Raw genomic sequence first — 27,623 nt, forward strand, 5'->3', positions numbered from 1 at the left:
AACTGTTCAAATATCTCTGCCCAGTGGGTGCAGCATGAAGAAAGAACATAAGCCAGAATACATTTTGTGATAACTTTTTTTTTCTTCTCTTTAGAAAAAAAAATATGTACAAAAAATGCTAATAAGAGCCAACATGGAAGTGTCAAGAAAACATTCTGATAAGTACAGACAAGGAGCTCCTTCTCTCAAAGGAGGGACACATTAGTTATCACCATGCTAGAAAACTGGGATGCAGTTAAAATCCTAGAACAGTTAAAAAGCCCAAAGTGAAGCTGTTGCTTTGGGGCTCTATGTTGTAGATGCTTTGATATCCTTTCTGTAAAATAACACTGTGCAAACTGTAAAATATTCATTTTCATATAAAGTCCATACAATATGATATACAAAACCATTGAGTTGACAGGGGAGGTCGGTGCTGGCTGCTTTTTGGAGAGAAAGCTGCATTGTTGCCTGCCTGTCCAAAGATATCATTCCAGTTTCTTGGTGGGCAAGGCCATTATCTAAGAAATAATCATAACCCAACACCCACCAAATCTAAGATTTTCTGCCAATTGTTAGTGTAACAAGGCTACTTCATTAATAATTACTCTACCCTTTGATGCAATAACTTAACAGATCAGAACAAAACGTTCTCTTTGAAGATTTTCTTTCACCAGTTGATTCAGATTTATCATTAACCAACATCGTCCTTCCTGCAACTCAAAAGTTTAACTTCCATTTAAAATTCAAGAATTCTGAAGGAGGCAGCAACTGTGGTAATAAAAGGTTAAAGTGAATTGTTATATTAATTTTGTGTCTATAAAACTGAGAAAAGAAGGTTTGTGTACAAATATCACAAAACATCAACCATTGAATAAATGTGATGCTTCAATGCACACTTGAACAAGAAGAAAATTTTGTTGGTTTTAAAATTCTGGCATAAATATATTAAAGCTGAAAAAAAAAAAAAGATCAGGGCAAGCTACATCACTTCTTTATACAAAAAAATGTACAAAACATTAGCCTCTAACTAGATAAACATAATACTTGTCTTCACAGTTTGACCTTCAGTAACTGTGTGTTTTGAAGTATTGAATTGGAAGGTGGTTAAAAAAAAAAAAAAACAGATGGCGTCTCATCAGTCAGCTCAAGTAACTTCAGTCATGGAGGCGGAGTGATTCTGCAGAACAAACATAGCAGATAAAACTTTAGGGATGGGTTGACTGGGCCCCATATTTGCATGCATCCATCCCTCGCCACCCCCTTTCTTTCAGGTCTTCTCGAGTTTGCTGTTCCCTCCCCTTAAATTCCATTCCCTCTTCATTTAAATTTTCCCTGATTTTTTTTCTTTCCCCAACCAAAGTAGGATCATTTCTTCACCAAAATATATGCCTCTCATATTTACTCAGCTATTTCTTAATATAAGCACTTAAGGATCTCAAAGTAACTTTAGCTGCACCCCACACACTTTTTAAATGATTTTTTAATGTCTAACATTTTCAATTAAATTTTTCCATATAATTTATTCTTTGAGTCATGAGTTCTATAGAAGTTTAATATTTTCCAATGGATATGTAATTTGGGGTTTAATTTTAGTTATCTTTACAAAAAAATTTTTAAGAGAAAGTGGAATACTTAATGCAAGAGCCATTAAACTGACTTAAGATTTGCTTCATGCTCTTGTTTATGATTTGTTTCACATGTTTAGAGGAGGATTATACATAATGCGTATTAGACCAATCTTATTGTCTCTATCCTTACTATATTTTGTTTGCTTACTTATTATTGAGAAAAATGTGTTAAATCCACCATGATTGAAAATGTGCATTTTCCCTTGTAATTCTATCAATTTTTTTTCTTATATATCTTGTCATCATCACCCCAAGGCCTTGTCTATTGTATCTAGATGAGATGTCACAAAGATAGTGACAAATTTGAAAGAAGTTCAACTACACTCCTAGTGGACAATAAATTTATGCATAGTCTTACTGCAGTTATTGAGATAAATAACAGATTCAAAATATTTCATCTGTCTTAATAATAGCAGTTTTCAAAACTGGTACTTCAGTTTAAAAATTTGATTTATTCCATTTCAGTCCCTGTTCCCCACCTACTTTCCCTCACCTAGTCCCTCTGCCATTCTCCTTCCTCTATTAATCTTCCTTTTTCTCATTTATTTGTTTTAGGTGCTTTCTGTATATACATAAAGGTAAAGGTGAGAGTCCCTGTGGTATATTTATATATGCACATAGTATGATTTTGTTAAATTCATTCTACAATTCCTCTCCCTTTCCATTCTCCTTCCTCCCTCTGATCTCCTTTTCCTCCTCCATTGATCTTTCTTCTATTTTAATGATAGCCTGTACATCCCACCCCTGCCTTCTTTTCCTTATCTTGCTTTAGCTTTCCTATATGAGAGAGATTTCACCCTTGATTTTCTTCATCTGGTTTATTTCACGTAGCCTGATGATCTCCATTTCCATCCATTTACTGGCAAATACCATAATTTCATTATTTATTTTTGATATCAGGGATTGATTTTGGGGCATGTGACCACTGAGCCACATCCCCAGCCATATTTTGTATTTTATTTGGAGAACAGGGTCTTACTGAGTTGCTTAACACCTCGCCATTGCTGAGGTTGACTTTGAACTCAAGATTCTCCTGTCTCGGCCTCTAAAGCCACGGGGATTACAGGTGTGCATCACCACTCCTGGCAATTTCATTATTTTTTATGGCTGAGTAGAACTCTATTATGTAATCTATTCATTTGTTGATGGGCGTCTGGGTGATTCTATAACTTGGCTATTGTGAGTGGTACTATCATAAACATTAATGTGGCTATAGTATATTGATTTATAGATATTTTGGATAAATACCAAGGAGTGGGATAGCTGGGTCATATGGTAGTTCCCTTTTTAGTCTTTCAAGGGATTTCTATACTACTTTTCCAGAGTGGTTATACTTAGACTAATTTGCAGTCCCACCAACAATGTATGAGTGTGGTATTTAATTTCTTAATGTGTCCTAGACATCTCTTGGCCTGATAAACTATTAACAATCTTGAAGGAGAAGAGAGAAAGAAAACAGGAAAAGCTTTAGACAGAAGGTAATGTATGGGCAGTGTTGGTCAGAATGATGGTATGCCAATAAATTACTCTTAGACCAAGACATTGAGGGGAAAGCATTTACAAGGAGGCAGAGATTGAATACGATTGTATTCCCTGTGGTATATTTACATACCAAATATGTTTTGCTCTTTTAAAATTTATCTTTGTTTTCAGTTGCTTCATCTCAAAAATAGTGGACACTGTGACCATACTGGGCACAAAAACCTACTTGGATAATAAAGAAAAGCTAAAGAGAGACTCTAGCTTTTAAAGTTTTACCATTTTTATTAAAAGATACTGTTGACGATTTGTCATTCAGCTGGCACTATCAGGTTATATATGAAAAAACAAAATGTTTTCAATATGCTGTTTCTAATTAGACCATTGAAAATATTCACCTTACTACAAGACAAAACAAGTTAAAAAAAATACTGAAAACTAGGTTTCATGATGAGCCTTAACTATTTTTCCCAAAATGAAAATAGCTTTATTGCTTTTCTGTTCTGATTCATTAATAAAAATAAGACTTCATTGAAGATTAAGAGACATAGGATAGCTTATCAGATAGAAGTCTGATAGTTAATTTTTAAATAATAAAAATATTCATACTACACTCATACACAGTGCATGATAATTACAATGGGAGGGGTTTTCCTTGTACCATCTATAAAATGGTTTAGTAATAATACCAAGTATAAACAAACAACTTCTTATTTATTTCTTTATTTTTTGTGGTACTGGGGATTGAATCCAGGGCCTTGTGCATGTGAGGCAGGTAGGCAGGTACTTCTACCAACTGAGCTATATCCCCAGCCCTATAAACAAACTCTTAAGATAGACTACCACAGAAAAGAGATGTCTTAGTAGGACCCCAGATACCTGAAACAAGTAGCATTCTAATGAAAACACTTGTATTATTAGCTGTCCCCACTTGCTTGAAAAACTCTTACTTATCCCCAGCTCTCCAACTTCCTAGCTGTGTGTCTTTGGGCAAATAATTTAACAGTGCTGACTTCAGTATTTTTGTCTGGGAAGTGGGAATTATAGTACCGATTCAATATGGTTGTTAAGAATACATTTGTAAAGCACTGAGCAAATATTCTAAGCAAAAATAAGTGCTTAATACTATCTTTCTAGGCTCCTTTCAGTTGGCAAGTTTTCTCTATGGCTTTCCTTGTTTTCTCAGAATAGTTTTTTTCCCCCCTGAATTTGTATTCAGCACTTTGAGCATTTATCTGATTCAGCACATCATATGGTAACTTATTTATATTTGTCTTTCCTATTCATCTCAGTTCTTTGAGGCCATGGACTGTGTGCTTTATATAATATATTTTGGTATCTTGGGCATGAAACAAGGTCCTGTTGTAGAATAACTGATCAAGAAGTAGGGGTTGTTGGGCTGGGGATGTGGCTCAAGTGGTAGTGTGCTCGCCTGGCTGGGCTCGATCCTTAGCACCACATACAAATAAAGATGTTGCGACTCCCGAAACCTAAAAAATAAATATTAAAAAATTCTTGTTTTTTAATAAAACATTTTAAAAGAAAAAGAAAAAAATTCTCTCTCTAAAAAAAAAAGTAGGGGTTGCATGGGATTTCTATCATCAAAACAGATCCAAAAGTATATTTAGTTAGTAGCCTTTTTACTATGCCTCCTGCTTAAATCATTTGCTGTAGCCAAACCTTTTCCACCAAATATGGTTGACCCTTGATATATGTGGGTTCCCCATCTGTGGATTCAATCAACCACAGATCAAAAAATTTGAAAAAAAAATGTTTGTACTGAACATATACAGAACATTTTCCTTGTCACTACTCCCTAAATGATATAACAGCTATTTACTTAGCATTTACATCATATTAGTTATTGTAACTTATCTACAGATTTCAAATGGTTGTTTGTATACAGGCTATACATAAATAATATACCATTTTAGAGAAAGGACCTAACCAAAATTGAATTTTGGTATCCTTTGGAGGTCCAGGAACCAATCTCCTACAGATACCAAGACAACTATACGTACAAAGGCAACTATTAGTCAAAACATCACAAATGTGATAATACATGGGGGGTCCAAATATCCTAAAGCATCTTGGGTTTAAGTTGAACATTTCTAAGAAATTCCTGAGGATTTATGGTAGCCAAATCCCTGAATGAATTCAGGACTAGTTGAACGAGCCTATGAAGACTCCTTTTTGTGAAGGCCTTTATAATGAATGAATTGGATTTTTATTGATGTCAGGTAGATTCAGTGATGTCCTGTCTCCAATAGGGGAATGGATTGATTGACCTCCCGAGGTCACAGGTTTGAGCCTGTGGGTCTGCTCTGCCAAATCCACTTTACTATACCTGTGCACTTAAGGTTTCCAGAGGGCTTTCTATCCTTGGGAAAGCCATTAGGGGTACTCCGCGGGGATCTTCAGGTTTGGGTTTGGAAGGAGATCCTTGTGTTCCTTTAAAGTTATGGACCACACACATTCCCTGCAGGATGAGGGGAAAAAAGATTGGGGTGAGATTAGAGCCATCAGTGCCTGGCCATCTCTAAAAGTTGCAGGCCTCTTCTTGTGAATATCATCACTACAGTGACTCTTTTCCTTTGAATGAGGTGGTGGGGACCAGCAGAAAGTCTGAGGTCTCTGCTGAGTACATTTTAAGTGCTGAGGAAGCAGCTGTGTATTCACCAGGTGGCCAGGGACAATAAATCCACACCATTGAGCCTGTGTCCTTAGCTACAAAATGAGAATAGGAATACCCACCTCATTGATCTGTAACAATTAAAGATGACGAATGTGAACCACCCCTAGTAACAGGGAACATGTATTGAGGACCACTATGTGTCTGGTACCAGCCTGACTGTTTTATCTCATTTCATTTAACCCACCCAATAATTTCACAAGGAAGGTACTATTATTGTCTCCAGTTTAGATAAGGGAAATAGGTTAACTTGTCCAAGGCCACACAGAGGTTTAAATTCCAGAGCCCTTAAATCACACTTCTAGACTGTTTTGCCTCTTAATAAGTGCCAAACATATAGCAAGTACTCAGCTAACATTCGCTGGTCTTTAATTTCTACCTAAGTTGATCATCCTCAAACTATGTGACTACTATTATCTTGGAGTTAAATGACTCACTAGTGGTAGTTTTTTACTACTGCCATTAAAAAAGTCTCCTACAAATTATTACTCATTTTTTCTTCATTTTTCTATCAGAGTCAAGCATTTTTTTATCATATTCTTTGCTCCTTTTGCCTACGTAGCATTTATCTGCCTTTTTTTTTTTTGCATTATTCTGCATCTTTGTTTCTACATCTGGTGTTTTTGAATTTTTCCTGTCACCCTTCAGACCATTTACATAAACGTTCTTTATCTGGTTTACCTCCAGCTCAATCTCCAGTTTTTCTTAAACTCCCTCTGCTTGGGGAATGGAAGAAGGGAGTCCTGGAGTTGAGTGACCCAGGTCAGATTCATGGCTTATTGGTTGGGTGGTTATTAGGCAAGTTTGGTGACTTTGAACCTCACTTCCTCCTCTATAAAATGGATAAAAATATTGCTAAGGTTGCTCAAGAACACATGATTTGATGTGCTCAAAGTAAGAGTAGAGTATGTAATAATTGCTCAACTAATAATGTCCTTGCCCTTTGCCTCACATTCTTATGGGAAACACAAACATGTAAAATGACATTGAGCATGTGCCACCAGTGCGCGGCCATTCTCGGTTATTGTTCCTCTCTGTTTCCTCACCAAATCTCCAAGTCTCTGGAATGTTTCCAGTCTCCGCCATGACATCCCTCCTCTCCCATTTCCTAGCCCCATATGTGTCTGTGAGCTGTGCACATGTAGTCAAGGGGGGTCCTTCTTATGCCAACACAATTCTATAGCAGATCTGGATCTTAGGTAAAGGTCACTTAGAATACACATTTTAACAACTGTGAAGTACTTTGAAAGTAATAACAGACCAGACAGGAACTCAGTGGTAGGAAACAGGACTGCAAGATACTGAGAGAAAAGAAATTTTATGTTGGTGGAGAATTTGTCTGGGGCTCCAGCAAACACAGCAGCATTCACAGATATCATCTTACAAAGACCCCACAAAATTGCTGGGGACAGTCAGAAATACTCTTTGACCTGAGCTGGGAATAGCTGGTTCTAGGACTGATGGATGTCAAAACTGTTTGTTTTAGCTTTTCTTTTGAGCCCAAGTCTTCATGTATGTTTCATTGATCTCCCTTTGAATGGCTTCTTTTCTTGAAGATACCTATATTCTTTCCCTCTTCTAAAAATAATTTCCTCTGGAATTATCTCTTATGAGATATTGGCATCTTGGGATCATTCCAGCACCACTTTTTCTGTAATTTGACCCAGACTATGTTAGATGAGACTTTTTTTTTTTTTGTTACAGAAAGAAACTGAGTCTGTTCAAAGTAACTTCAAAGTATAATAGAGCTCCAAAATCAGGGTTCTGAATAAATGTGTGAGCCTTTTTTTGTGGCATCTTAGCAGATGAGTTGAGAAACTGAGTTAGCTCAGACAGGCAAGGAAAAGGAGGTATGTCATATGACTGTACAATCAATTTTGGGGGATGTCATTCATAAAGGGTCTTGGATGGCAAATGGCAGAAAGGGAAGTGGCGGGGGAGGCCTTTGAAACGGACGGCTCTTTTCTCCTTGGGGAGGCTTTCTGATTATGATACGGGATTTTATTTCATGCAGAATGTGGGTTTCTAGGTCTGGTGATTCATTGTAAATCCTTCTGGGTCTATTGTAAATCCTTAGAGATAAAACAAAAACAAAACAAAAAACAAAAAACCAGTACCTCCATGGACATATGGCCATGCAATAAAATATTACATAGCAATAAAAAGGAATAAATTATCGATGTATTCTGTAACATGAATAGGTCTTAAAATGATTGTTGGATGTAAGATGCCAGAAAAATAACACACATCATATGATTCCATTTGTGTGAAATGCTAGAAAAGGCAAACTAACAGGATGACAGAAGGTAAATGGTTGCCTAGGGAAGAGGGGAAATAAAGAGTGAGAGAGATGACTATATCTGTATGCCAAAATTTATCAACTTGGACAATTTATTAGCCTTTTATTATCTGACTATTATACATCAATAAAACCATGGGGGGTGGATAGAAAAACAAGATAAGAATAGAAGTTCACCTTTTCCCACATAACTCAGCTTAAGAGATTTTCTAGGAGAGCAGGTGGCCAAGCCCTCATCTATTTGAGGCATTAAAATATTAAAAATGTAGATATATATGCCACATTTTTTAAAATCCATTCATCTACTGAAGGGCATCTAGGTTGTTTCCACAGTTTAGCTATTGTGAATTGTGCTGTGATAAACATTGATGTGGCTGCATCACTGTAGTATGCTGTTTTAAATCCGTTGGGTATAGACTGAGAAGAGGGATAGCTGGGTCAAATGGTGGTTCCATTTCCAGTTTTCCAAGGAATCTCCATATTGCTTTCCAGATTGGCTGCACCAATTTGCAGTCCCACATTACTCAGCAAGAAAAGAGAATAAAATCATGGCATTTGCAGCTAAATGGATGGAGTTGGAGAAAATAATGCTAAGTGAAGTTAGCCAATCCCCCCCAAAACAAATGCTGAATGTTTTCTCTAATATAAGGTGACTCTTATAGTGGAGTAGGGAGGGGGAGCATGGGAGGAATAGACGAACTCTAGATAGGACAGAGTGGTGGTGGGGGAAGGGAGGGGGCATGGGGTTAGAAATTATGGTGGAATGTGATGGGCATTATTATCCATGTATGAAGACATGAATTGGTATGAATATACTTTATATACAACCAGAGATATAAGAGATTGTGCTCTATATGTGTAATAAGAATTGTAATGCATTCTGCTGTCATACATAAAAAAATTAATAAAAAAACAAATGTAAAGATGTGGAGAAAAATATGTTAACCAAAATTCCTCTCCCAGAAGATTATATGTAGAAGCCACTGTGGTGGAAATAAGATGCCCAAGGGCATGTTCAAATAACAAGAGGCCTTCCAAAAGGAACTGCTGTGGATAGTTGCAGGGTTTCCTATTTCTGAGGAGGATAAATGCACTATGATGACTCCTGGGGCCAGGATGCAGTTTCCTGGGATGCTGGAGGAGAGGTTGCCTACTTCTACCAGCTCTTCCTCATCTTTCCCTATAAACACTTAGCTTCTGCCCCCAAACATGTGAAGAAACACTTAAAGAGCACTGGTTTGCAGATGTGCCGCATTATCAGTCTGCCCATCCCTAATTTAAGACCAGTGGTGAAGGAAGTAGAATAAGCCATCCTTCTTGAGCACCCCTCTCCCTGACCTCCAGAAGGAAAATGGTCAAGCATATTTCCGGGAAAAAAAAATGTACTTTGAATTCACTCTTGCAGCAAAAGGATGCATGATACATGGAGAATAACTGCACCCCAAAATGTCAGGACATGGAATTGGACTGCAAAGTTTATAAAACCCCACTCAGTATGACCTCTGCCTTGGGGACCAAGGTAGAAAGAAAGAGGCTGACGTACCAGAAACAGGGCCACCGCGGTGCCCAGGATGAAGCCTGCGATCACGTCTGAGCAGTGGTTCCGGTACTCTGAGACCCGGTTGAGGCCGGTCAGGAAAGCTGTGCAGAGGGTCCCGAGGCACAGCACTGGCTTGGCCAGTCGACTGCTCTTCGTCTTGATTGTGCTTGTGATGTACATCTGGAGTGGAACAGAAATCGGGGAATGACAGAAACCAGACAGCCTCTCTGTATTGGTTCATGCACCGGTATGCACGGCCACACAAGCAGGGGTCACCCCAAAGCAGCCACGTTTACTATTTCCCCTTGAACAGCTTCACTAAAGCTCCTTAGTAGAAAGTGTTGGTAGGAAGCTAGTGCTGCAGATAACAAGGGTACTTAATCAACCTCTTGTATTAAAGTGGACATGAGAACAGAAGTTATATTGCTATAAGGAATGGCTGCAGAAGAACGACAAGATTCAGAGCATGTGGTTTTTATGCAAGGAATCGGAATCATTTGAGGGTATTAGTAAATCCAGATAACAATCTCCAATATCAAATAAATCCACTATGGGAATGAACTTTATGGTGGAGATCAGGTAGGTGAGTGACTGTACATTTTACCTTTTGTGTTCCATACAGAACTAGCTGCTTCTGTTCACTTTCAGGCAATAATACAAAAGAGTTAGCTGACTGGCTGATGGACTAAATTAGAGCAGCCCAACCACCAACACACAAACAGATTTCAGTTGTGACGGGAAGCTGATTCCCCACATTTCTTGGGATAACTGATCAGCTCCATTCACTCATTGACTCCAGTGTTTTAAAACATTATAAACTTTTTTTGTGTGTGCCACAACTTACTACAAGTGCAAAGACCTGAACCAAATAGAGAATGATGCAGTTTGTGGCACCTGAGATGTAGCCTATTGTATCCTTGTGCGAAGCTGCATAAGACTTAGGTTTCAAAGACTCAGTTATCAAATGTGTCCCTACTTGTCTAATGCTAGGAAGATGTGCCTCTTTCAAATGATCACCTTTGGCAATGGCTACCAGACACCAGTAGAGGGCATACTTGATGCATCCTTAACAAATGTGATGCGTTTAATACCGCTTAAAAAATGCTTTTTAAATTATTCTATAGTACGTGTATATAGCTGGAGCACATATAAGTTCAGGCAGATGTGTTTTGAAATGTTACAGTGGAAATTTTTAATTTCTTAGATGTTTCAATATTTCTATGAATACTACAAGACAGGAGTCTCTGTTTCTTTGTACCAGTGTCCTTTAAAACTGGCTAGTGTTATATGCATGTATGGAAATATCACAATGAAACCCATTAATTGGGATAATCAGTATGCACTTGTAATTAAATAAAAAACTGCTTATATTAAAGTTAAATAAATTATGTATATTATTATTATCTGATACTGGGAAATATTACTTAAAATCTTCATATTTTTAATATCATTTCTTATGCTCCTACATTGTTTTCTAATTATATCCTTTATAAATCTTTCCTAAAAGAATACCAACTATTAAAAGCATGGAACTATGATTAATTTATAGTATTCATAGGATTAAGCAGTACCTAAAAAATCATTGTTGAGTGATTTCTTTTGTCTTTTTAAATTGACACACAATAATTGAACCTTTATGGGGTACAATGTGATATTTCAATACATGTACACACTGTATAATGATAAAATTTGAGTAATTAGCATATTAATAACTTGAGTAATTTCCCAAAACACTTAACACACAACAGACTCAGAAAATGTTTGTGGACTCCTGTATCAGGTTTCTGATTATAGTCCATTTATGAGGCATGAGTTGGACTAGATTATCTGCATCCTTGAAGATACGTGCTACTACAACACCTATCTGATGCATGCTGACTATATTTGCTTCTTTGTTTCTCAATTAAGGTTGTCTCATTTGATGATGAAACAGTAGTTTAAGTACAAGATTTGTTTTTATAATGGCATTATCGAAATTTTATGAGACTTGATTCTGATATAAAGGAAAAGGTACAAGAGTAAACTGATTTATATAAATTAGGTTTTAGATAATTTAGGACAAATTGATCTTCTGAAAGTTGGAAAATACACTGACTGCATTAGAAGGATTTCTTTAAAAAAATAAAAGGCATGGATTTTTTTCCTTCCTTGATAAATCGAAGAAGTCTAACCAAGCAACAATTGATCTGTTTTATAAACCAAGGCTTCTGTATTATTTGTGTTCACGTTTCCTTACCATGGGGGGGCAGTTGAAATCATTATTACCATGTATTCATTAAAGAGTAACTCTAAAAGGAATAACTAAGACTTAGTTGGTGGTTAGCAAGTTGATCCCGTAGATGAAACCCTGTAAATGGGACACAAAGGCACTAATTGCTCCAGGTTGTATAAAAGAGAATATTCACCCCATGGACCAGAGCTAGAGTCAATCACCTCTTTCTCCACTCCGGGGTGGTGGAAGAAACAATATTCCCCAGGAGTCAGAATGTGCTTCCTATAGCTACTTGATGGGGGTGCAGGGAGATGGGCGCCTGCCCCTTGGGAATGGGACCAAGGCACACCAGAATGGCTGAGAACAATGGGTAGTTTGAAAAGGGTCTTTCTTCTGCCTTCTCTCACTCCATCTTTCACTGAGAATCACTAGATGAATCACATCCTGAAAACAAGTTAAGATAAGGGAAAGGGGTGTTGTGGCCAACAGTTGTCCCTCCACTGGCAAATGCACATGGTACTCATCAGTGACCTTATGATATCAGCCATGTGCACCTTTGAGTTGATCCCTGTACTTCTGGGTGCTGGGTTCTAAGGAAGCATAGGCTTGAGAAAGGTGAAATGAAGGCATTTCCCGAACAGATACATTTTAAAAGTAGGAAAAATAAGAGAAAACCGTTGTTTCATCTTTGAAAGCAAAAAACATAAAGAAGATGTTATAACCCTGTGGGGCAGTCAAAAGGTGGTGTGATGTGGGGAGCAGTGAGAAGTGAACTTTAGAGTATTAGGGGTCCTTCTAGGATCACTCATCTCTCCTAGCAAAGTGATAGAGTGTCAGAAGAAGCAAAGTGAAGCTGGGCCTGCCCACTGCTAGGGCAGCCATTCACTTATGGCCACACCTGGCAATCTGTAGGCAGGCCTGAGAAAAGTGGGCTGTTCTGGAACCAAAGCCTTAGCAAAGACTGCTGTGAGGGGTGGTGAGAAAGTCCTAGCTCTGGTGTCAGGAGTCTGGGTCCCAGCTCTGACTCTGTGTCCTTGACTCTTCTCTGGGTCCCAGGTGCTGCATCTGCAAAATTGGGAGGCTGTAACTCGGGGATCATCAACATTTCTTTCCAGAACTAATATCCTCTAGGAGGTCAGAATGTTCTTTTGAGATGTTAGGAGTGAGATTAGGTTCAGGGGACTATATTGCATCCTGTAGCATATGATGTTGATCTGAAAGCTACATGTTTTACGAGTCTCTATTAAAAATCGCTATAAGTGAGAGCGATAAAAGGATGGGGGTAGGGAAGGCAGAGAGAGACCCACCAGCAAAAACCTAGTTTAGGGGGAGATGGTAAGACTTGCACACTCACCGTGGCGTATAAGGCGGAGTAAATGCTCAGAGCAGCATGTTTGGAGGGAAAGGATCTCCGAGCCTTTTCTATTACTTCCAGGTCCCCCGTACAAATGTTCCCATTGTTTATGAACTGGTGGTGCACCCCGCAGTCTGTACTGGTGTAGTTCGGCTTACACACTGTCAGGAAGTATGGTGTGAGGTGCCCAGTGACCACTTGTCCGGCGTTTACAAAAATGTCCGTAGCAAAAAGTCCAAATGCAAACACACCTAAAAGGAAATTTTAAAGAATTTTTAAAAATGGTGACACATGCTGATGATTGGTTTTTGCCCCTGAGAAGAGACAGAGCAGTCGGAGTCCATGATGACCTGTCAAAAAGATCCTAAGAACTCCCAGAATCAAATTCTTCCCTTACCTTCATCTTTCCAGGGAGTACAACCTATTTCCCAAATCCCCATTTCTTCCAAATCGAAGTAAACAACCTACTATTAGCATTTTATTTATTTTTTGTATAAGTACCACACCCAATAGAATTCCAATTCTAGAGTCTCACAGACCTGGGCTCCTATGCCACTTAGGGTGATCCATTCGCAAAATACTTGGTTTACCTTCTTTTTTTTTTTTTTTTTTTGAACCCTGGAGTCCTTAGTTACAAAATGGAGGGGCTAAGTTTGACAAGACAAAGTTCCATACAAAATATCCAGTGTGGTGTACAGTTTTAAGTAGTTACTCCCTACCAATTCTCTACCTATAGAAAACATTCTTCTTGGCCTTATTTGGAAATTCAAATAATTCTAGGAGAGGCTGTCTATAATATCATGGTAGGTGAGAGTGGAAAAAGATTTTAGGGAGTTGTCCTTAAAAACAGAAAATATCATGATTGAATGGGATGTTTTATTTGATGCTGGAAACAGGAAATATAAGACTAAAGGAAGGGTGTTGTTGACTGTATTAGTTTCTTATTGCTGCTGTAACAAATTCCCCAAACTGAGTGGCTTACAGCAACTCGGTATTCTCATCAAGGTCTAGAAGTTAGAAGTCCAAAGTAGGTTTTCACCAGGCTAAACACAAGGTGTTGGCAAGGCTGTGTTCCTTGTGAAAGTTCCAAGGTAGAATTCATTCCTTGTCCTTTCCAGTTCCCCCACCCCCACCTCCCTTCCTCATTTTATGGCCTCTTTACAGCATTCACATCATTTCAACTTCTACTTCCGGTGCCTCATCTCCTTCTCTGACTCTGGCTCTCTTGCCTGCCTCTTACAGGGTCCCTCATGATTAAAGTTGGCCCATCTGGTTGATCCAGAATACTCTCTCTATCTCAAATTCTTTAATCACACACATCAGCAAATTCTCTGTCATGTAAGGTAACCTATCACAGAGTGGCCACTATTCGGACTTGACTTGTTTGGCTGAGAACCCTGTGGGTAAGCAGTACTTCCTAGATTTTGTCTATTCTCTGGTAAATTCCATAGGATCAACTTCAACAAGCTTGAACATGAATAAACAGAATTATCTTTTTTTTCCTAATTTAAATTTGTTTATAACTAATACATAGAAACAAAAATTGGACCATGTTTATGGGGTACCATGTGATATTTTGATACATGTGTACACTGTAAAATGTTTAAATCCAGTCATGCATATCAGCCTCCTTGAACATTTATCATTTCTTTATGGTAAAAACATTCCAGCTCCCTTCTTCTAGTCTGCTAAATTCAGTACATTATTGTTTTTCATAGTGCGATAGCATAGCAAAACCTCTCACTCCTATAATTGTAACTTACCCTCTTCCTGTTCCTCCCATGCCCTAGGTCTCACCTTCTTTTGGCAACCACTATTCTACTCTCAACTTTTATAAGAACAATATATTTTTTAAAATTCTACATATGAATGAGATAATGCAGTTCTTGTCTTTGAGTGCTGGCTTATTTCAATTAACATAATGATCTCCAGGTTCATCCACGTTTTCATAAATGACAGGACTTAATTCCCTATTCATGACTGATAGTATTCCACAGTGTATCTGTACCACATATTCTTTATCCATTCATCAGTTGTTGTACACTTAGGTTGTTTCCATTTCTTGACTACTGTGAATTGTGGTACAATGAACACGGCATGCAGATGTGCCTTTGACATGCTGCTTTCATTTTGTTTGGACATATATACTGAAAGTAGGATTGCTGACAAAGAAACTTTGTATTGTTTTCCATAATGGCAGCTCTAAGTTACAATCCCACTAACTGTACGCAGAGTTTCCCTTCTCCCTTGTCCTCACTAGCACTTGTTCTCTTTTGTCTTTTTGCTAATAGCCATTCTTACTGAGGTGGGGTGATATCTCACTGTGGTTCTGACTTGCTTTTCTATCATGATTAGTAATGTTGTGCATTTCTCCATATACTTGTTGGCTGTTTGTATGTCTAAGAGAATTCTTCATAGGACACTTTGCTGTGAATTATTTCAAAGTCTGTTCAGTACATCTCTAGATTATCTGTTAAATATATCAAGAGGCTTTATAAAGCCTGAAGACAATGAAGACAATGTTTCAAATGCAACTTAAAAGTTGTCAAGTGTGAGAGACAGTGTTAACCCTTGTGTCAAGGGTCTGCTTGAGTTTCAATTAAATTTCTACCCAATTTTGATTTCGATATTGAATGTCCTGAATCTGCAAATTGTGCTGATTTCAGCACCAAAAAGTTAATCTATTATAGCAGAAGGGAAGAACAATTTGGCTGAAATCTTCATCCGGTTTTCATTTTGATCTGTATTGATTGCTATAATTTTCCTTTCTTTGGCTTTGCCAGAATGTGCTTTATCACAATGAGAACTGGCTCTTAATAGCTTCAGCTGGCTCATACTCACATGGTCTGACCTCTGTGGGCAGGCATCCATTGATCACGCATGGCAGTTTTCACCCCCAGGTTCTAGAAGTCTGAATCACTGGAATTTTTTTTACATTTCCAAGCAAGAATCTCAAAGACCAAGTCTCTGGCTTTTTCAAGGGGCAATAAGTCTGTCTAGACATACTTTTCCAGGAAACGAGGATAATTTATGATTTGAAAAAGGGAAGGTGACGGCATTTTCCTGTGGCATTTTCTTTGTCAGAAGTGTCTCCAATTAGGGCTGGTCTGCTCTTTCTGAGATAGGGGATTTCTCAGCTATTTGGATCAGCATCTGAAGTGCCACCTCTGTGGTCACAGTGATCCTGTGACTGTCGGCTCCGCATGTCACTGTCCTGTGTATTGTTGCTGAGAGTTGCTTCCTCTTTTCTCTGCTGCCTCTGGTGGATTAAGTCTGCTTCTCCTGATGGCTTAACAACATCTGCTTTCCTCAAATTTTATTCTGGTGCATTTGATCTGTCCTTAGAAGGAGGTTGTAGCAGCCTGGGGAGCTCACCTGCTTGGCTTGAGCCACCCCAATGACAGGTGACCTGCTGTGGTGATTTACAGACAGCATCAAGTCACTCAGGGATTTTGTCAAGGAAGTTAAGCCACCCTCTGCTATTTACCCTGACTTGTGTGTATTTTTACAAGCCTGAGAAGCTAAAAATAGCTCCTTTTGTCCTGAGAGTCTGGTGAAATGCCATTTATGTTCTCCCGTACTTCAAGGTATGATTTGAAGGAGATGGTATCAAAATATCTATGTATCCTAGCTTCATGTCTAAAATTGAGATCATATATTTTTAAAATTTGAACCCATTTTCATTTCTATTACCCCTCCACCCCCACCCCCCGCCATGGCTCTATTCCATCAATAGTGTCCTCCTTGCAGGAGAGCTGATTGCATATCAGAATGGATTTCTGTATTTAATTATAGCAGACAAAAAAGTCTGAAAGTCAAGCAATTTTGACTTGCCAGAGCCATGTTCTCATGATATTTATTACTGCTTTGCTTTTCCTCTAAACACTGAAATCTTGGCTTGGAGGATGAAGAATCATGGTGTGGAGGCCAAAACACCTGAACATCTAAAAATCAACCTCAGAGCACAGGAAGATGTGGATACAGATGAGGATGTCACAAAAGGTAGAGAAGCTGGCCAGATCTGGCTGAAGGAGTGAAGGGGCACAACCACGCTCCCGGCCTCATACTGTCATCAAGCCTCAGGGGTGGGGTGAAAGAAATCTCCAGAATAATATTTTGGAAATGCAGATGAAGGGTGGCCTGCACCTCCCAGGATACCGCTCAAGAGCCCTGCAAATGTCTTGGGGAAGTTTCACATTCAGCTTGGCACCAGAGCCACAGGGTGACTGTATTAGGAATGGCTAAAGGAGTCAAATGGGTTGAGAAGAGGCCTACAATTGGGACAAAGAGATTGGCATTTGCTGGTGACACCTGCAGGCTCTGCCATGGTGACAGGAATCATCCGAGGAAACCAGAGCCTGTCTCTTCCTTGTGGCCTCAAAGAACTGAACTGACATGTGCTTGGTAAGCCAGAGGACAAAGAAAGAGGAAGGTGTTCAAAAGTCTCCCGGTTGTTCTAGGGCTTTACCTGGACTCCATCTGATTTTAGTTAGGATGAATTTGGACAAGTTAGGACCTTTGATCACTAGTAGTTTAGAACGGGAAGTGAGACTCTGTGACCTGGTTCTGGCTATGCAATCAGCACAGGGCTCCAGCTCTGGTCCTGATAGAATGAGGTAGAAACAGTGACATATTCTGGCAACAGGTGTGATGAGGATCTTCAAAGCCACAGATCACTGGTCTGCTGGCAAAAGGTATGAGTGCTCATGCCAGGATGCCTTCAGACCTGGACGAGGTATGTAACCAGACTGCAGGTGCCAAAAGGACTCTTGCTCTCTGCTCAGGCTTCCTCAGAAAGCCCAGACCCAAGTACAGAGTGATAGTCAGTGGGGAGGGACTGCATTCCTTCTTGCCCCAAGGATCCTGTGACCTTAGACAGAGCCTCCACACTAAAGACTGAACACTCTGTGCTAAATTATACATGTGTAATTTTTCAGTTAAAATTGCTATTTGCTGACAGCCTCTGATGGATCATCTCTCAATTGTTCACTAAAATATACATGATGACAGCAAGAAAAAAATGGAAACTCGTAACAAAACTCAGAGCCAGGACTGATGCCAACGTGCAGGGAAAATCAGAGAGGGGTTTGCCCCACAAGAAACTACATATGGAGTAGGTTAAATCTCACCCTGTCTCTCTGTCTCTGACTCTCTTTGTGTCTCTATCCTACTTTATCACAATACTCACATACATAATGTAGAAACTCAAGTTTCTCAGAAGACGGGGACCACAGGAGAAAATCTAGAGAGAAAATTCTTTTTTCCCCTATCATCTGACCCCCTGACTCAGATCCAGGAATTGAGTTGCTCAGATAACAAGGCTGTCATCTCTCCATTGGATGAGTTCTGCTCTTTGAATTTACCCATGAATTATCTCCTTTTCTCTCTAATTCTTCAAATTGTTTTTAGAGACAACGACCAGGCAATGGAACCTTGTGTCTGAGAGGAAGGGCCTTGCATCCGTGGATACAGTGCACTGTAAACGAGGTTAGGACAAGAGGAGAAGGCGGCTCTCTGGGGCAGAGGAGCTCCAATGGCCTGTTAACTCCATGATCTGCACCATAACTCGCTCTCAAGCTGCAGCTCTGGAGATGAATCCCACTCTGTTGGTGAACGCTGAATGTGTAAAATGTATAGGGAAAAATGGACAATCACATATCACATGGTATTATGGGTTAGGTATGAGGTGTCTCCCCAACACTCAAGTGTGAGACAAAGCAAGAAAGTTTAGAGGTGAAATGATTGAGTTATAAGGGCTTAACCTAATCAATGCATTAACTGAATGGACTGGGTGGTGACTGTAGGCAGGTAGGTGTGGCTGGAGGAGGGAAGTCATGGGAGCATGCCTTTGGGTACATATTTTGTCCCTAGAGAGTGGAACACTTTCTCTATTTCTGGATTTCCCTGTCCTGAACTGCTTTCCTCTATCATTTGCTTGCTCCTCCAAACACTGAAATCCGCCTCGATGTTCTGCCTCACTTTGGGTCCAGACTAGTGGAGTTGGCCAGCTATGAGCTGAGATCTTTGAAACCATGATACTCAAAATAATTGTTTTTGATAGGTCTTTTGGTCACAGCAACAAAAAGGTAACACATGGGGTCTTGGGAAAAATACTTCTACTTTGGACTAGTATGATATTGTTACACTTATCTTTTGTATTCCTTGTTTTAGTCAGCCTTTACCTTGGTATGATTATCAAATAATGTCCATTTCACCCATTAAAATTGTAGAATATTCAAACTTTATAAGAGCATGGAATGCCTTTATATTTGCATCAAACTTGGCACATACTAGACATTCTCATAATTAGACATGGCACATAGTGATAATTTAATAGGTTATTGTGAGTCCAAAAAATGAGCCGAAGAAACATCAGACTAACAGGTGAAGAGAATAAATGAGCATAGGTACTTATCCATATTTTTAACTTATGTTGGTGTCTCATGTCTCTGATTCTATAGAACGTAGGGTGGCTATCAAGCTAATGAACATGTAAGTTACTGTGACCGAGTCTTTCCTATAAACTTCATGAAATCCAGCTTAGTGCTGGACACCTAGAAAGCAAAGAGAATAATTGAAAACTGGGACTTTAGAAGTGTCTCATGAATTGGAAAACTTGTAAATTACAATTTGGAAACCAAACCCTTCTCTGTTTTCAATGTAGCAAGAATGGAAAAAAAAACACCCCAAAAACCCAGAATCTTAAATTAGACTATGAAGACCCATGATAGATACAGTAAACACCACTTGTTAGAAACATTTGTGAAACACAAAGAATCAGGAAGGCATGATGAACCTGGGAAAAACAGGTATGGTTTTACTTAGGAACATTTCTCTCTAAGATGTGAGTGCCTGTTTCTGATTCTGAGAAGTTGCCAATGTTGTCATTTTAAATATTAGCACATGGGCTCACGAAAATACAGGTCCTATACATTTTCATGTGGAGAAACCTACGTGGAATATTTTGAACAGTAAAAGGATACTAAAATTAAGGAATACAAAAGATAAATATAATGATCTCATTATCAAAAGTAAAAGGATACTCTGGGTTAAGTCAGTAACAGTATCCTCTGCATCTCTGTCTTTCAAAAGGAAAGGAATGGACATTTCTACTTCAGTAGCTCTCAACTGCTCCACCAGCAGCTCCTTGGTCTGAACTGCCCCTTGTGCCACCCCTGCCCGCCTCACCCCTTCCTCCATATAAGTATGTTCTCAACCTTTTGTCAAAAATTGTTAAAAGAGGAGTATTCTTTTTTCTTTATATTAAAATGATGCAATAAAATATAATTAAAGAACTATTATATGATATTGAGAATATTTGAATATTCTCTCATTTAAAAAATTAACCATTATGGCTGGGGTGTAGCTCAGTGGTAGACCAGGCCCAGGGTTCCATCTCAGTACCATTAAAAAAAAAAAAAAGAAAGAAAGAAAAGAAAAAAGTTAACCATTATGATGATGATGATGATGATAGCTTTTCTACCATGATGCCCATAAAACAAAGATAATTACCCTCAAATGAATTTCTGGCCTTTGTTTTGGTGGGGAAAAGGATGGAATATCTTACTCCATATAAAAACATGCAAGTAAATGCACTGATTTGCCATCACCATTTTCAAGGGTGTGCAGGAACCCCTCAGGAATTCCTATGTTCTGTTTTCTCAAACTGCAGTCGGGCAGCCACTAGCTCTTAAGTCTAGATGACTTTTTCCATCAAATCACCATTGCAAATGGATGCACTTTTCTTTGCTTTTCCTTTTGCTATATTGAAAGATCCAGTAGAGAAACATCTGTTTAGTTCATTTGCCAATTTATTAATTGTGTTTTTTGAGTGTGAGGTTTTTTGAGTTCTTTATATATTCTGGACATTAATTCCCTGTCAGAAGAGTAGCTAGTAAATTTTTTCTCCCATCCTATAAGCTCTCTCTTCACACTCTTGTTTCCTTTGCTGTGCAGAAACTTTTAAATTTGATGCCATTCCGCTTATTGATTCTTGGCTTTATTTCTTGAGCTTTAGGAGTTTTATTCTGGAAGTCAGTGTCTGTGTCAACATGTTATAGTTTTGACCTTATGTTTTCTTCTAGCAATTGCAGTGTTTCTGGTCTAATTCCTAGGTCTTTGATCCACTTTAAAAAATATTTTTAGTTATAAAAGGACACAATACCTTTATTTGTTTATCTTTTATGTGGTGCTGAGAGTCAAACCCAGTGCCTCACATGTGCTAGGCAGGCATGCTACCACTGAGCCCCAGCCCCTCTTTGATCCACTTTGAGTTGACTTTTGTGCAAAGTGAGGGATAGGGATCTAGTTTCATTCTCCTACATATGGATATTCAGTTTTCCTAGCACCTATTGTTAAAAAGGCTATCTTTCCTCCTAGGTATATTTTTGGCAACTGTATCAAGGATCAAATGATTGTATGTGGATTTGACTCTGTTTTATATTATATGAAAAAAAATATTCAGCATCCTTAGAAATCATGGAGATGCAAATCAAAACTACAGTGAGATTTTATCCCACTCCAGGTAGAATGACAATCATCAAGAATGCAAATAACGATAATGGTTAGTGAGAACATGGGGGAAAAGGTACCCTCAAAAATTATTGGCGAGATTGAAAACTAGTACAACCATTTTGGAAAAGCTGTATGGGGACTCCTAGGAATGGAATCACCATATGACCCAACTATCTTACTCCTTAGTATTTATAGAAAAGAACTAAAATCAGCATATTTCAGTGATACATGCATCAATACATGCTGCACAATCCACAAAAGCTAAACTAAGGAACTTAGGTACCTATCAACAGACAAATGGATAAAGAAAATGTGGTATAACTGAGTGTGATGGTGCATGCCTGTAATCCTAGCAATGCTGTAGGCTGAGAAAGGAGAATCACAAATTCGAGGCCAGTCTCAGGAACTTAGTGAGCCCCTGTCTCAAAATAAAATATATAGAAGAACTAGGAATAAGCTCAGTGGTAAAGGAATACTGGATTCAATTAACACTATAGGGGTGGGAGAGAAAGAGGAAACAAAAGAAAAATGAAAATGCGTTATATATACACAATGGAGTGTTAGTGATAAAGAGGAATGCGATTATGTCGTTTGCTGGTAAATGGTTGGAACTGGAGTACACAATGCTAAGTGAAATAAATTGGGGTCTGAAAGTCAAGAGTTGGCTATTTTCTCTCAAAGAAGGTAGAGAGAAATAAGGAATTTTTTTTAAAAAAGTGTATCTCATGAAGACAGAAGAAAACAGTAGAAGGGGATAAGGGAGAGGAAGGAGGAAATGTGAAATGAAATTGACCAAATTATGCTATTTACATGCAAGAATATATCATGATGAATTCTACTTTTATGTCTAATTACAATGTGCCAATTTAAAAACAAATAGAAGGAATACCAGTAGGATAGAGTAAAGGGAGTCTGGAGGAGGGAAAAGGGAAATACTAGGGATTGAAATGGAGCAAGTTATGTTATGCAAATCCATGAATATGTCACAATGAACTCCACTATTATGCATGACTATAATGCACTAACAAAAACATTAAAAATAAACTCAGTGGTAATATTTCATTGGAGAAATTAATTTGGTTCTTGTCAATGTGTTCTCAATTCAGTAGTAACAACCAGGAAGAGGAAGGATGGTTACAGTCTTCCATTTTTAACCTGCTTTATTCACATGGGAAGTTTTCTAATGAAGATAATTTTTCCACATTTTTTTATTGGTACATTATAGTTGTATGTATCGATGCGATTTATTGTTACATATTTGTACATGCACACAATATAATAATATAATTCGGCCAATTTCACTCCCCAGCACTTTCCCCCTCCTTCCCCACCTTCCACCCCTCGGTCCCTTTCCTCTACTGATCTCCCTTTGATTTTTCAGGAGATCCACCCCCATCTCTGTTTTCCTTTTTCCTCTCTCGCTTCCACACATGAGAGAAAACATACAACTCTTAACCTTCTTACTTTGACTTATTTCACTTAACATGATGGTCTCTACTTCCATCCCTAATGAAGAAAATTCTTCTGCAGTTGCCATGTTCATCTTATTTCCTTTTAAGGACATTCTGAGCTGATAAGATGTCTAAATTAGACTGCTATGGGTACTAGGTGATCATCTTTATCATAAAGGTAACAATGATAGCTGAGCGCTGTGTATGTACTAGATATTATTCTAAGTGCCTTGCATTATCAGTTTACCTAATCTGTACCACACCTACAAGAAATGGACACTATTGCTATTTCCACATTGCACAGATATGGAAACTAAGGCAGAGAGCTCAATTGGCCAAAATCAGTCCTGTAGTTAAGTATAAGGTTAGAAGGATCTGGAGTCCATAATCTTAACTGGCTTTTTTCACTTAATATAATGATATCTAGTTCCAAACATTTTACTGCAACTGACAGGATTTCACTTTTTATGGTGGTATAATATTCCATCATATACATAGATATCACATTTTTTTTCATCCACTCATCTCTTAGTAGGCACACCTGGGCTGATTTCTTAGCTATTGTGAATACTACCACACTAAACATGGACAGGCAGGTATCTCTTTGGTATGTTGATTCCATTTCCTTTGAAGATGTACACGTGTGCATACACACACATACATTACAGTTTGGATCTTTAATGTTCCACAAAAGCTTATGTATTGAAAGCATGGTTCCCAATGCAACAGGGTTCAGAGGTGGGGGCTTTTAGGCAATGACTGGTTCCTGAAGGCTTTAACATCATTGGTGGTTTAATCTACTTAATGGATTAATTCACTGATGTACTGTGGACTACTGGGAGGTAGTCCCTAGTTGGAGGAGTAGGTCACTAGGGGTATCCCCTGGAAGAGTTTATCTTGTCCATGGCCCCTTCCCCCGACCCTTCCTGGCTGCCACGAGCTGAGCAGCTTTCCTTCACCATGCCCTTCCACCATGATGTTTCTGTTTTGGAGCCAGCTGACCATGGACTAAACCTGAAACCATAAGCCCCCCAAAATATTTTCTCTTCTAAATTGTTATTATAAGGTATTTTGGTCATACTGATGAAAAGCTAACCCAATATAAAAATGGGATTAGCTGGGTCATATGATAGATACTTTTTTAGTTTTTTAAGGAAGCACCATACTGTTCTCCATAATGGCTGTGCTAATTTACATTCCCACCAATAGTGAAGTGAGTCCCTTTTTTTCCAAGTAATATTTGTTAGTTGTTTTTTGACAACAGACACATTCCAACTAGGTTGTTTTTTTTTTTTTTTTTTTTTTTTTGTATAACCGACGTGATTCGCAATCTGCATTTGGGGTAAAATTGGGGGTTCATAACCCACTTCAATCTAATGTATGAAATATGATATGTCAAGAGCTTTGTAATGTTGTGAACAACCAATAAAAAAAAAAGATTTTTTCTAACTGGGTTTTGATTTGCATTTCTCTTGTGGCTAATGATACTGAGCACTTTTTCATGTGTTTGTTGGCTATTTGTTTTCCTATTCTGAGAAGTCCCTATCTGGGTTAAACTTGATTACTTGTTTTTTCCTTCTATATTCTGAATATTAATCCTCTATCAGGTGAATAATTGGCAAATATTTTCTCCCATTCTACAGGCTGTCTCTTTACTGTTTCCTTTGCTAGAAAGCAGATTCTTAGTTTGATATGATCCCATGTGGCAATTATTGTTTGTTTCTATGCTTTGGGGGTCCTGTTCAGAAAATCATTCCCTATACTAGTGTCTTGAAGTGTTTTCTCCTAGTATTTCCAAGTTTTACATTTAGGTATTAGATCTATTTTTAAAATTTTTTTTAAATTTATTTTAATTAGTTACAGATTGCAGTAGAATGCATTTACACACTTTGATATATCGTACACGGATGGGATATAATTTCTTATTTTACTCAGTGTACAGGTTGCAGAATTATATTGGTCATTTAGTCACATATAAACATAAAGTAATAATGTCTGTTTAATTCTACTATCTACTATCTTTCCTATCCCTACATCCTCTTCCCTCCCCTTCCATCACTTCCCTCTATCTAAGGTAATACTATTCTCTAGTACCTCCCACCTTATTGTGAATTAGCATCTGCATATTAGAGAAAATATTTGGCCTTTGGTTTCTTTGGATTGGCTTATTTCACTTAGCATGATATTCTCGACTCCATCCATTTACTGGCAAATGTCATAATTTCACCCTTCTTTAAAGCTGAGTAATATTTGGGGATTTTTGTACTTTCATATGAATTTTAGTATCATGTTTTTCTAGTTCTATGAAGAATCTCATATTTTTGTATTTAATTGAGGCATTATAATTATACATAATATTGGGCTTCATTGTTACATATTATATATTCACATAACATAATTTGTTCCATTTCATTAGTAGCATTTTAATAGGGACTATGTTGAATCTATATCTTTGGGTAGTATGGACATTTAATTTTTTTTTTTCTGGTGCTGAGAATTGAACCCAGGGATGCTTTACCACTGAGCCATATCCCTGATCCTTTTTTTAATTTTTTAATTTGAGACAAGGTCTTGTTAAGTTGCAGAGGCTGACCTTGAACTTTCCATTTTCCTGCTGGGATTACAGGTATGCACCACGCTACCACTATTAGGGATTATTTTAACAACATTAATTTTTTCCCAATCCATCAACATGGAAAGTCGGTCTCTCTCTCTCTCTCTCTCTCTCTCTCTCTCTCTCTCTCTCTCTCTCTCTCTCTCTCTCTCTCTCTCTCTCTCTCTCTCTCTGTGTGTGTCTGTCTGTCTGTCGGGGTTCTTCAAAAATTTATTTCATTAGTGTTTTGTATTTTTCATTATAGAAGTCTTTTACTTTCTTGGTTTTTATTCCTAGGTATTTTATTTTTTGTGTGGCTATATGGTGAATGGGCTTGCTTTCATGATTTCTTTCTTTGTTATTGGTGTATAGAAAACATACTGCTTTTTGCCCATTGATTCTGTATCCTGATACCTTATTGATTTTTTTAATTGGCTTTAATAGTCTTTTGGTGGAGACTTTAGGCTTTTTCTATGTATTAAATAATATATAAAGGATCATTTGAAGCCTCCCCTATTTGTATGCCTTTTGCTTCTTTATTTTGTCTAATTGTGTTGGATAAAACCTCTAGTACAATATTGAACCAGAGTGATGAGAGTGCATGCTCTTATCTTGTTCCTAATATTAGGACAAGTTTTCAGCTTTTCCTTATTCAGTATGATGTTGACTGTAGGTTTGTCATGCATAGGCTTATTATGTTGAGGTATGATCCATCTATACCTACTTTGTTCAGGGCCTTTACTTAAAGGGATATTGAATTTTATCAAATGCCATTTTCTGTGTTTATTGAGATAATCATATGATTTTTCTCTTTCATTCTGTTGATGTAATTAGGTTTATTGATTTTCATATGTTGAACCATTTTTGCATCCCTGGAATGAAATGAACTTTATCGTGTTGAATGATCCTTTTGATGTACTCTTGAATTCAATTTGCTAGAATTTTGTTGAGAATTTTTGCATCTGTGTCTGTAGTTTTCTTTACAAGTTTTTGTAACAGGGTAATGCTGGCCTCATAGAATGAGTTCAGAAGGGTTTCTTCCCTTTTAAGAAACTATTCTATAGATTTAAAGTTTAAATAAACTTTGGCAATGAATTCTTCTAGTCCCATCTTTCTTAGGAAATTTTTGTTATGATTCAATCTCATTACTTGTTATTTCTCTATTCAGGTTTTCTATGTCTTTGTGGTGCAGTTTCGATAGGTCATGTGTGTCCAAAATTTTTTCTATGTCCTTTATATTCTCCAATTTATTAACATAGTTTTTCAGAATAATTCCTAGTGATAGTTTGTATTTTTGTGGTATTGCTTGTAATGTCTTCTTCTTAATCACAAACTTTATTTATGTGGGCTGTCTTTTTTTTCTTGATTTGTCTAGCTAAAGGTTTGCCAATCTTATCTTCTCAAAGAGCCATTTCTTTTTTGTTTCATTGATCGTTTGTACTATTTCTTTTAGTCTACACTTAATTTATTTCCATTCTATTATTTCTTCTACCAATTTTGGGTTTGATTTGTTCTTGCTTTGCTAAAACATTGCATCATTAGGTTATTTATTTGAAATCTTTCTCATTTTTTAAAATGTAGGCATTCTTTGCTATAAACTTCCCTCTTAGTACTGCTTTTGTTATATTCCATAAATTTGGATATGTTGCTGCCATTTTCATTTGTTCCAATAAATTTTTAAATTTTTCTTCTGACTTCCTTGATGACTCCATTGTTCATTCAAGAATGTGTTATCTCCATGCACATGTATAACTTCTAAGATTATTTTGATCTTAATTTTTGTTTCTATCCCATGTGATCAGAAAAGATACAGGATAAGATTTCAATTTTCAATTTTTTTGAATCCTTTAAGAATGTTTTGAGGCATAAGTTCCATGTA

At 37.7% G+C, this 27,623-nt stretch overlaps 1 protein-coding gene across 1 annotated transcript in view; it reads right to left on the reverse strand.

The window, feature by feature from the left end:
- Positions 1-1,090: 1,090 nt before the first annotated feature.
- PLPPR1 (phospholipid phosphatase related 1) overlaps positions 1,091-27,623 on the reverse strand; it is a 660,783-nt gene continuing 634,250 nt past the window's right edge. Inside the window, exons 8-11 of the mRNA XM_081280540.1 lie at positions 13,187-13,437; positions 9,624-9,800; positions 5,437-5,568; positions 1,091-1,159 (exon numbers count right to left, since the gene is read on the reverse strand). Coding sequence (XP_081136666.1) covers positions 1,127-1,159; positions 5,437-5,568; positions 9,624-9,800; positions 13,187-13,437 — 593 coding nt within the window. The 3' untranslated portion in view covers positions 1,091-1,126. The remainder of the gene's footprint in view (positions 1,160-5,436; positions 5,569-9,623; positions 9,801-13,186; positions 13,438-27,623) is intronic.

The sequence above is a fragment of the Spermophilus citellus genome (assembly GCF_964194105.1).
Source record: "Spermophilus citellus genome assembly, chromosome: 2".
NCBI lineage: Eukaryota > Metazoa > Chordata > Mammalia > Rodentia > Sciuridae > Spermophilus > Spermophilus citellus.